This window comes from Centruroides sculpturatus, unplaced genomic scaffold, assembly GCF_000671375.1.
Source record: "Centruroides sculpturatus isolate CEXI.00-Female unplaced genomic scaffold, Cexi_2.0 scaffold44, whole genome shotgun sequence".
In the NCBI taxonomy this organism is placed as follows: Eukaryota; Metazoa; Arthropoda; class Arachnida; order Scorpiones; family Buthidae; genus Centruroides; species Centruroides sculpturatus.
The window spans coordinates 61,272-73,847 of NW_019384307.1; the positions used below are offsets into that span (position 1 = coordinate 61,272).

The 12,576-nt window shown below is 29.0% G+C and overlaps 1 protein-coding gene across 1 annotated transcript in view; it reads right to left on the reverse strand.

Moving 5' to 3' along the window:
* Window positions 1-869: 869 nt before the first annotated feature.
* Window positions 870-12,576, reverse strand: part of LOC111619770 (regulator of nonsense transcripts 2-like) — a 56,604-nt gene continuing 44,897 nt past the window's right edge. The window contains exons 5-10 of the mRNA XM_023361589.1: window positions 11,841-11,925; window positions 9,822-9,898; window positions 1,925-2,005; window positions 1,822-1,851; window positions 1,594-1,713; window positions 870-920 (exon numbers count right to left, since the gene is read on the reverse strand). Coding sequence (XP_023217357.1) covers window positions 870-920; window positions 1,594-1,713; window positions 1,822-1,851; window positions 1,925-2,005; window positions 9,822-9,898; window positions 11,841-11,925 — 444 coding nt within the window. The remainder of the gene's footprint in view (window positions 921-1,593; window positions 1,714-1,821; window positions 1,852-1,924; window positions 2,006-9,821; window positions 9,899-11,840; window positions 11,926-12,576) is intronic.

Consider the following 12,576-nt stretch of genomic DNA (forward strand, 5'->3'; position numbering starts at 1 on the left):
CTTTACTTAATACTGTCTTAAATTTAGTTTCATGTTCAAGTAAACATATTAACTACAACTTTTTAACTAGCTTCAATATACTTCTATTAAATGGTTTATATAATTTTCAATTAAATTCAACAGAAAGATGTAAGTTTTAAATTTTAACAGTGTTATTCTTATTAGTGTACATTCTCTCAACAATTCTGATCAATCACTTTACTGGTCAGAGAAAAGAGAAAGGTGATGAGAAAACACACAAAACTTTTTCTAATATGCATTTCAACACTATTAAGATGCTCTCTTCCACTGATTTCTTCTTTTTTTTCTTTATAATTAAAATATATTTTTTATATAAAAAGAACACTTTAAAATCCATATAATGTTCCTGCTATTCACAAAAATTGCATACTTTATCCATATTATTTGGATTTTAAAATGTATTCTTTACATTAAAAAAAACTGAAAAGAATCTTCATAGAATCAAAATTTATAATAAAGTGGAAAAGATGCCATGCTAACAAAACTCAACAAAATTCTTCATACAATCTTATTAAATTTTAGATTTTATTTCTTAAAAAATCTCAAAATTGTTTTTCTCTTAACAAGTTCTTATTAAGTGTAAGTTATTTGTATATAAAGTAGCTTATACATTCTTTAAAAAAAATCAATTTCATGGAAAAATTTACTATAAATATATTAATTCTTTACAGTTGTTAAATTTCATCAAGTTATTTTTATGCCAATTATGATTTTAGTAATGATATACAAAAACTTGCATATTGTATAATTTTCTTCTCATTAACTTTATGTTCTTACAACTTTTTTAGTCACTATGTCTATTTGAACTTTTATTTATATAGATATTTCAATTTGAACACTAGCTTATTTTACTGAATATCTTGAGCAAATCTCATTAATAAATGATGAGTTGTGTGGATCTTGTAACGTAAATTATAGTTTATTTAAATCATTACTTTAGTAAACTTGTTCTCTAAATTACAAATTAAAAAAAATTACAAACACAGAATTTTGTGTAGTTTTAATGTTTTAGAACTTTCTTCATCCATCCTGACAGGCCCTGATATTCAAACAACAAATCAGGCTTTTAAACTATCAGTTACTAATATTATATGAATGTTAAAACTGAAATTTTTACTAGCCATCATCATAATGTATTTAAGTATAAACAAAATTAATTTCTACATTAACACACTTATTTTAAAATTTTTAAAATTTTCAATATGTTTCATTATGCTGAATATCATAGAAAATAATTAATTTCATCTTTCATTAGAAACTTGCACTATTCATTTTAGTTGTATATAGCATTCCTTTGATAGAATGATATAAACTTTTATTTTCATTTATTTCACTAGAAAAGCAGAAATTAAAATTAAATTATGAAATTTCTACAGTGAAATCCTATTTTTTATGGAAAATTAACATTAAAAAACTTTTTTCATTTACTACTTTATACTTTCAATTTTGAATATTTGATGTAATAAAAACATTCCTGTTTTACTTACAAATTTTATACAAATATTTTAAGTCACAAGTTTCAGTTAAAAATACACAAATAAAAGTCAAATTAGAAAAAAAAAAAAAAATTACCTTTTCATCTTTCTTCAAAGGTAACACTTTTTGCCAATTTTCAAGCAACTGCATTGAAAAATCAGCATAACGTTGATGAAGTAGAGAACAAACCTGAACTGCCATATTAACGTCTGACATCTGTAATTTAATATAAAAACTAAAAAGTCTATTTTGAAACAAATAAATTTTTATGTTTATAATAATAAAGCAAAACATTTGATTCTATAAATCATACAAATTCCTCACCTTTAATTTTGCATCTACAATAGCAGCAGCCTAATTACAGAAATTTTTTCATTACATTTCAAAATTTTAATTGTTATCAAAAAAAGTAAAAAGAATAACCTACAGCTTCACTGATGTATTTAGTTAAATTTAATCCACTCATGTCTTTAATTAAGGATTCTCTTTGTGCCTCAGTCATATTTCTCTATAATAAAAATTAAATTTTTAAACATACATATTCAATAAAAAGTAAGTGCAATTAATAATTATCAATTTTAATTTAAACAGGGTTTCCACTACATAGTGCAAATTTTGACATGTAGCAATATTTTTATCACTGGCAAAATAAATCAGCAATTGGTAATATGAACTCATGATAAATGATACACCAGTAGACTAACACTCACATTGGTTCTAATGCCATTTGGCTGTGCTTTTGTGTATAATTTAGTAAAAAAAATTTTTGAAAAATCTATATGGTCTTCAGCAATAATATAGTATACAGTAAAACCTGTCTATGGCAGCCACCCATGGTTCCTTCAAAATGTGGCCTTTTAGACAGGTGATGCTATAATACTGTATTTCAGTACGTATTTTGCGCACTTTTTAGTCATTTCTACTAAGCAAAACTTGAGGTGAGCAAAAATAAGCGAATTTTTTCAACGATAGAGCTATATTGGTATTGTATTTTATTCTTATCAGATAACTCAATTTACAGGAGTCGTCATGATTTTATAAGACAGATTTAATACCAATATTTTAAAGTTTAATACAATAGTCTCATTTTCTTGATTATAATGCACACTTTCTTTTTTCCGACTTAATTAATTCAACTTGGTTGTTTTCGTTTGCTCCTCAGTTATGTGTATTATGTCATCAATATACAAGCACGTCATATCTCTACATCACTTTGGTTTTGGTATTTGTTAGTTTAATCTTATTTTAACTTTAAAAATACTGTATTTTTTAATATTTAATATTTTCTTAAGTACAATAAGAAAGATTATTAATTAATAATAAAACAATTTTATTATTTTTTCTCATTATACGATTTCATTACATTCTGCGATTGTCATTGCAGAATCAAAAAAGGAAGGTTGCCTGTAAAACTGATTTTTGCATTAATGCATTTATTGTTTTTTGAATATTTTGCGTGCAAAAATTACTTGGATATTGTTGTTGTTAAGTTCCATCAAGTCATCGTCGTCGACTCCTGGTGACTGCATGGACAAGTTTTTCCTTGTCCATGTAGTTTTCTTGGCAAGAGTTGAGGAAGTGGTTTGCCATTGCCTTCTTCCTTGAATGATGTGTCACACGTGCGCGGGGAAAGAATGCCTTCCGGGAGGACTTTTTATGGGGAACTGGCCTCCTATTTAGTCGTTATTGGCAAGGAGAAAACCTGGAAAACTCCAAGCAGCCAACCTGTCCGATCGCGGCACGAACTCACAACCGAACTTCCCAGTGTTTAGGGTCCAGTCACCACCGCTATGAGCGGCAACGGAGACCACTCGGCCACTTGGATATTATTTTTCTAAAAATATCGTGGAAATAAGGTAGGTTGATATAGAAACTATTTATCGCACATGTACTGTATATGAGCTTCAAAATAAATAAATAAAAATAAATTTTATCAAACGATGATTTCAGCTGATTAATTGTATCGTGTACAATATTTTATACCCCAAAGGAAAATACTGTAGGTCTACAGTAAAATCAATTTTGTTTTCCCACAGTTAAACTTCGCCGCTAATTGCTGTTGTGAAAACTTTAACATGATCTTCTAACGACAGCACTTTGCATTTCTTTTGTTTTTCAGACAATTTCAAATAAGCTGAAATGAATTTCCTTTGTTGCTAGACTAATTCATTAACACTTGCATCTTATTTCAAGGGTGGGAGACGTGCCTGAGGTGGGTTTGAATGAGAGTTTAGACTAATTCATTATATTAGGAAATGTTGTTGAACAATAATTTAGAGCAGATATATTTGCGGAAGTGGTCGCTTATTACAGTTGTTGTATGTTGTTTTGGACTAAAAATCGATGCCTGCATTGCGTTACACAGGTGGTCATTTAATACAGGTAACTCATACGAAGACTCTATGGATAAACTATTCAGTGCCAGAAATTTTTGCCCATCTTTACTATTCTGTAATAAAAACTTTAACAAGTTTTAAAATTATGAAATTGTTGTTATAATTTCTTTATTTTACTCTTAGGAAATTGAGTGATCATTAAAAATTGAGAAAGATTTCTGAAAATAAAATTTATTTTGTTGTAAAGTGTAAATTTCTATTGTAATTGGAAATTTAGGTATTCAATATGATTGTGTTTTAGTCCACACCACACCCCACTCCCAACAGGTCGGTATTAATCCCATAGAGGTTGATGAAAGTTTGAGGGGAGGGCAATAAAACTTTGCAAATATATTTTTTTTAATAAATATTGAAAATTTGACAGTTTTTTGCTCTCAAATAAATTTAGATAGATAGATTATTTTTTAAAATTATGTATAAGGGCTGTTGCATATACAGTAGTACTTCCTATTTCAAATTCTTCAGAGTTTGAACACTAAATTTGACAAAAATTTACTTCAGAGTTCAAATAACACTTCAAAGTTTCAACTGCACAGACAGTGAAAAAAATGCACTCAACGTGTAAACACAATCTGTTGTGTGCCCAAGTCATCTCTCACTCTTATGTTACACCCATATGTTCTCAGTGCTTTTCTTGCTTTATTTTTGGTGTGTTGCTTTATATATTAACAAATTAAATTAACATATTAACATAAATTAATATATTAACAAATTAAATATAAATTAACAAGTAACGCACACTATAAGTGTGTGTTACTTGTTAATTTTTAACAATTTCTCCCTGCAATTTTTCTTCATTGACAGCTTTTAGGTGACCCATACATTCTGTATCCTTTAGTTTAAAATTTCCCGAATGGAACTTTCTAAACCACATTTGTCATGTTCAAAGTTTAGGAGCATCTTCCCCATAAATATTACAAATTTTTTTTATTGTTTGTATGACATTATGTCCTTTCTAAAACTCAGAGCATAATATGCCTGATGTACTTTTTATCTGAAGACATTTCAACTTAATTTTATTCAAACAAGATGTGAAGCTTAAAATAGGCTTCTAAACAAAAGAATACAATCACACATTAGCAATAATATGTTAAATAACTGTTATAATTAAATCACACATCTATGTTAAGTAACAACAGCTGTTAAAAATACACAAAAATATTCTGTTCAACCCAATATAAGCTTTACTTATTAACCATGGCAATCCAAGAGGTGTATGAAAGCAACAAAGTACAGTATAAGAGGAAGGTTGTAGTATCAATGATTGAAGATGAAAAAGTAAGTTATCATGAAGCATTAAAGCAGTAAACATGTGGCAGATCTAACAGCCATGTTTAAGAAGCTAGAGTCAACTGTGTGCAACCGTTAAATGCAATTTTCATTTTATTATATAGTATTTACATATTTTGTGTTTTAATTTATTATTAGGGTATTTAATTGTGTTATTTTTTACTTTAATTCTTTGTTGATCAGGGTACCGATCTGTTGCACCCCCTATTGTTAAGGAAGATGACCTGTGTACTGTTTCGTTAGTACCTTGCTAAAATCAATTTTTTTAAATTTATTGACAACAGATGTCAGCACTTGACGGTAACCTTTTGTCTATCATCTATTTCACATATTTATGTCCAGGTGCTGTTTTGTTGACCTATAAAACTGTTAGTTGAATTTTTGGAATTCCCTTTTGATTTTTCGCTCAAAGACTGCTTTGTGTGTGTTGCAGGTAAGGTTCCATATTTTTTCTTTGTTTATTTTATTCAATCATTCTTTTAATTTTCTACTTAGTTTTCTATATAAAATAAAGTAATTTACTTTCTAAGATATATACAGTATATTTTTCATAATTTTATATAAATTTTGATCCTATATCGAATCATATTTTCAAAGAATTATTTGTAATTGTTTTATTTTATATTTTCAATTCAGTTATCAATTTTATTCATTATACTTTTAGTTATATATTGTAACATATCATTACATATAGTTTATTTCTTTTAATTAGATTTATCAATTTTCACCTAAATTTTATTTTACACCATGGCATCAACATCAAAAATTCTAAAAATGTTAGATGACACTGACCTCCAAGAGTACATGGAGAATTTCTCTGATAAGATTTCAGTCTGACTCTGACATTGAGATGAGTATGTTTGAAGGGTCTGATAACAACTTGAAAGATGAATTGGCCTCTCTCCAAGCATCTCTAATCAATGTACACAATCTATAAGTGATGACAATGATGAGGACTATAAGGAGGTTCTATCTCCAGAGCAACCTTCTTCACTTCCTTTCACTTTTCTAGAGTTAGCTGGCCCTAAGCACATGCCACTTCCACATTCACCCCCAATTGCATATTTCGATTTTTTTTTTACAATATCTTTGCTCAATTTAATTGTAACGGAATCAAATCGTTATGCACACCAAATCATAAATGGCATGGGGGATAATGTACTGCCCACTCTGAAGAACTGGTCCAAAATTTCAGTTGTAGAGATAAAGGGGTTTTTAGCATGTATATTGAACATGGGATTAGTCAAAAAGCCTACCATAGCACCACTTCTTCCTCCCAAGTCACTTCATGGTTTGGGAAAATGTTTCCAAGAACCCACTTTTATCACTTGTTGCATTTTTTCCATCTCATCGATAACTCTAAGTTATCCAGCCCAGCAGAAAAAGGATACGATCCTTGTGCAAAATATCAACTACTGGTCGATCACACTAACAGAGTGTTCTGACATTACTACACGCCAAACCAGCAAATTTCTGTGGATGGTGTTGGTACCAAAAATAGAACTTCTCTCATACAGTACCTTCCAAAAAAACATCAGTGTGGCATAAAATTTTGAATGCTGTGTGACTCAGTCTCTAAGTACTGCTTGAGTTTTTTCACTTATGGAAGGGCCAGGTCTCTGCAGGAAAAGGACAACAATTCTAAATTTGGTCTAGCGTATAGCGTCATAAAAAAACTGCTTGAAACGAGGTTGTACCTGAATAAAGGTTATCATCTTTTTGTAGATAACTTCTTCATGTCAGTTCCTCTTGTTCAATATTTATGTTCACTGGATACCTACATTACTGGCACTGTTAGATGAAACAGAAAATATATATCTGCCCCACTGAAAGCTAAGTTTTCTGTCGGCCAAATATCCTATTTTAGATCTGGCCCATTATTAGCCTGTGGCTTCCGAGAAAAATCCTCACAAAAAAATCCGGTCTTGCTACTATCCAGTCATGTGAGGGCATGTGATAAACAAATTGTTAGGCACGGAGTGGCTAAGTCAAAGCCACAAATAGAGTTACAGTATAATAAATTTATGGGTGGGGTCAATACATCGGACATGATGTTGTATGCGTACTTGGATGAGAGAAAGACCGTGAAGTACTGAAAAAAAGTTTGATTTATCATCATAGCCAGGATAGTGCTGAACTCATATCTACTATACAAAGAGAATTTTGGAGGCCCAGGAAAACTAAAATCTAGGTGTGCCTTCTACATTTCAATCATAGAGAGCTTGGAGGGGAAATGGCTGGTGAATAAAAAACTTCCTGAAGATCCTCAAGGACCAAGGGAACTCAGGAAGTTACCTGAAAAAAAAGAGGAGAGATACTGCATCTGCACAAGTATGGGGTTGAAGAGTCAATCCAGAACAATCTGCACCTGTTGTATCAAGGGGTTAAGTTACATCCTGAATGTTACCCAAAACATCATTGTTGACAGATAGGTATGTGATATAATTCTGATCAAACATTTTACATTATATTTATATGCATTATCATCTTGCTGTAAATGCAAAAAAATAAAATAAATAACTCTTTCTTACAGATTTGGTACTGGCAGCATCACAGATCCATTTTTTTCCCCTACTTTTTTAAAATTTTTATGTAAAAATTATCAAATATTACTTGTATGCTTTGTGATTATCATATTTTCATCAGAAATGTTTTCATTTTTGTTTAGTATACGTTATTCACACAAAATTAGTATAGAGCAAAATAAAAGTTTTGATTTCAAACTAATTTTTGTTATAATGTGTGATAATTTCAAAATGAAAAAATGTACATGGACAAAAGTTATATAGAGTTGCACAAAACAATATTCTATGTTGTTATGGCTCAGTGCCAAAAGGAACTCTGTTACTAGACAATGTTAATTTTGACAAAAAGTAACAAATTTTCAAGTTAAAATGTCAGTTATGATATATTTTATGAAAAATGTCATATTTAAAACTAAATATATCGATAAAATATGTTATTTTTTCATAAGAATATAATAACAATTTAATTTTTGGTGAATTTTTAAAATAATATTGCTAATATTGCTTAACTGACCTATACTTCCCTCAGCCATTTTACAAACTAAACCTAAACAAGGAGGCGTGGTAATAGGTCAACAGAGTTAAATTATGTGCATTTGCTGGTTTAAGTTTATTAAAATAAGTATTCTTTAGGGTGTGGGAATAGATTAATTCACTTTCCATTATTTCTAATGAGAAAAATTGATTCAAACTAAACAATTCAGAGTTCAAGCAGCCTCCTGAAATGAATTAAATTTGAAGTACAAGGTACTGTACAACTGTATATAATATTTAAGGGAATTGATACATAAAAAAGGTTGAAAATTTTGCATTTAATATTATTAAAAATTTTATTTAATTTTAATTTATAGTATAATATAATATAAACAGCTACTATTGTAACAAATGAAATATGTTACAAAAATTAATTACAATTGAATTATTGCACTAATTAACTGTATTAAATACAGTAGACCCCCCTATAACGCTTAGATACGTTCCACGCTAACCGAAAATTACGTTGTAGGAACGATTAAATACATGAGCCAATCGCAGCCCGATAGGTGGGAACTTTACGGACTAAGGCTGTTTGAAAGGTTTTCTTCTATAAAATTAACCGATTCTAGACTAATTCCACTCAACATTTCCAAAATACGTATAATTTTTTGGGAATAATCTGTATAAACTATGCTATAAACAAAAAATTATAGGATTACTTACCGAGTGTGTACCGTTCGACTACGCCGTTGCTTAAAGCTGGTTTTCATCGCGGAACAGCACATTAAACGACGGCCGCGATTTCTAATAACGAATTTTTCGCATAAAAATAACTTGACCTTTGGAGACATCATTAATATAAATAATTTTTATGGCCGTTGAATAAGAAGTGTTTCTTTCACAAGAAATGTATAAAATTAGTGCTGTATTAGACTTACGGTACCTAATTTACATACTGTACAGACGATAATAAACTCAACTTACTAGCCTAAAATCTCCGTAGCGTGTTGCCAGGCGGCAGAAAGCATATATATAATTATAATAAAGTTACAATAAATTAAGTTAATATATAATTATATATACAGTACCTAATTTATATATAATTAATATATAATTATATGTACAGTACCTAATTTATATATAATTTATATATAATACTAAACAGACGATAGCAAACTCAATTTAGCCGCTCCGTAGCGTGGCGCAGGGTCGGAGGTAAGTAGTTCGGCTGCTCATCCACTATTGGTCCAGACTCTATCAATCTTCTCGCAAAACGACGTTATAGGAGGTACGTTATACGAAAGTTTCTACAATTTTTTCGCTATGTTATAGGAATTGTCGTTATAGGAACGTACGTTATAGGGGGGGGTCGACTGTAAACTGTTCTCAATTTATATAATAAAAAATGTTAAAAATTAGATGATATTCACATCAACAGGTAAACATTAGATGATAATCTTTATTTATGGTAATAACCTAATCAATACAAATAACCTCACAATAACCTCTCCAGAATTATATGAACAAGATTTGAAATTAATGTTTTCAATACAGTAAACTATAATATTAAAAATTGTGTAAATACAAAAATAATTTCTTAAGTCTTAGAGAATGAAAATAAGATTATTATTCTTACCAATCTTTTAATGAAAGCAGTATTTTTTTTCAATGACGAATCTAATCTGCTGAAGAAAGATTCTTCTGGACGGTTAGCTGAATAAAAGAAAGTTCAATTTCAGTTAATTAATTGTCAACATAATTTTATCTGAACTGTACTTAACATAATAACCAGTCATATTTGACACAACAAATATAACTATAAATATAATCTGATAACAATTATAATTTTATTTTCTTAATTGACATTCCTATTAACTAAAAAGCCAAAATCTAATTCATAATTCTTTTTAATTTGTACTTTTAACTGAAACAAAGAACTTCTTATTAATTGCAGAAAATGAAATTGAGGTTAAAGTTATAGTTCATATTAATACATGTAAGTGACCAATTATAATAACTATATATATATTTATGTCCAGGACAAAAACTACCAATAACAAAGGCCTGTAAGTCTATGCATAATATACTGATGAAAAATCTGTTCACAGCAAAGCAAAGAACTGCTTGCAGCAACTGTGGACTGAGATGCCACAGGACACTATAAACTACCTGTATGCTTCCATGCCTGCCATATTACATTGTGTATTCATGCTAGAGGTGACCCAACAGGGTACTAGAATCTTCTTTCATTTGTAGTTTTTCCTGCAATAAATAATTCTTTTGCTTTCATTTTATAATCATTTACTTATATCACCATTACACTCACTCACAGTGTACAATTTCATTCAATTCCAACAACTCCTCCTTGGTGCACCAATTTTTATGGTAATGAGTGTATATATATAATTATATTATACTATGCATTACTGTTATATAATTTTTAAAAATTCAAAAATAATATTCTTTCATTTTCTTCATTTAATATATCAAATTGACATTTGTATAATTATTTTAAATGGAGAAAATTTCTAATTTTTTTTAATTCTCTTATAAAAAGTGTAATAAGTCTCGATTTCTCATAATTCTAAATTCCAATGTAAAAGATAAGAGTAACAAACTTTTAACTTTTTATACAATGATCAATACAGAAATTAATGATTACCCTGCTATTTTGTATTTTGTTGTGGTCAATATGACTACAAATGACTATTTTTACATTAGAAAAATTATTTGAGACGTTACAACAACAACAACAAACATTTTCTATTAGGTTTTTATCAAATTTATAATTATTTCATAATTATTGTTAAGGTCATTAGATCCTTTTTTATAGTTACCATGTTATCTGTGGTTTCAATTAGCCACAGTTAACCACAATACAAAAATATTAAAAGAAAAATTCCAAAAGAAAAACAATTCATTAGTTTTCAATTGTATTTCATTCTAAGTAGCATAATGAAATCCTGTGTCATCCCATCCAAGACATGAATCATCATTTTGTCCAACATATACAAATTGCATATGCTACTTGCCATTAGTCATTTAGTAGCTAACTTAATTAACATATTCTCTGCAGAGAAGAGGCTACTGTGTTTATTTATATTTCTATAAAAGAAAACAAACTACTGACCAATAATAATTTTCTATAAAATGCTTATGTTCCTTACATTGCATTTATTTTGGACTAAAGCAGAACCAAACTGGCATGCCAAACCAAACAAAAGATTATTTTTTGAACAACTTTATAAATTACTCAAAGATCATACATTTTCAAAAACACACATGCTGAAGACAGAAGAGTCATGTTGCAGTGTAAAAAAAATTCAAACAGCTTCCGCATCAGTAAGTTTAACAGATGAAAGAATCAGAAAACATGAAAGATGTAAATTTTTCACATAAGATAGAGATGAAAAAAACAAAATATGCCATGCAAAACCTGTAAAAAATACGTAAAATTCATTTACTGTTACTTACTTTTGCCTCAATGATACCATCTTTTTAATAAACAATGCATATATCTATCTATACATAAATATATATACATGGGGAAAAGGGTTATATTGATCCCAATAGCACATTTGTATAGTCAATCCAAACAGAACAGTAGAGTTAACCATTAATTTTATGATCAGAATTAATTTAAAACATAACTAACCTGCAGCATTACTATTTGCAGCTCTCAATTCTGCTTTTATGGCAAGTCTTTCTGTAGTGTCTGTTAAGAATACTTCTAACTGCCTCTAAAAATTAAAATTAGAATAATATAATATTGTTTAATTCCAAATTTATAGAATAGTATAATTGTAAAAATTTAAATTATCATATTTGTTTGAATCTGGTGATCATTTTGTTTAAGAATAAATAATATTTACCTGATCTTATTTAATAATACAGTCGACCCACCTATAAAACTGTTGATTATTCCATTTTATATAAATTCCATGTTGTACGAGTCACTTAGATTTTACAAATACATGTGCTGGGCTGTGAATGGCTCACGTATTTGTAAAATCTAAGTGACTCGTACAACATGGAATTCATATAAAACGGAATAATCAACAGTGTTATAGGGAGGGTCAACTGTAATCATATTCTAATAATGTAGGACAAACACTTAACTATACAAAAAATTTGAACAACAACCAGCAAGGAAAAATATGAATGATATACAATACTATTAATGTATAAGCCAGTGTATAAGTCAACTTGGTATATAAGTTGAACAACATTTCCAGCCCAAAATTCTAGTTTAGATTTTTAAGTCAACTATCTAAACATATGATAAGTCTAACATAGGCTGAAAAGCAATACATGGTAGCCTATTGCAAAAGAGTATAATAAGACTTTACTATTTTCATCAAAAAACAAACCATAATACTTTTAAATACGTG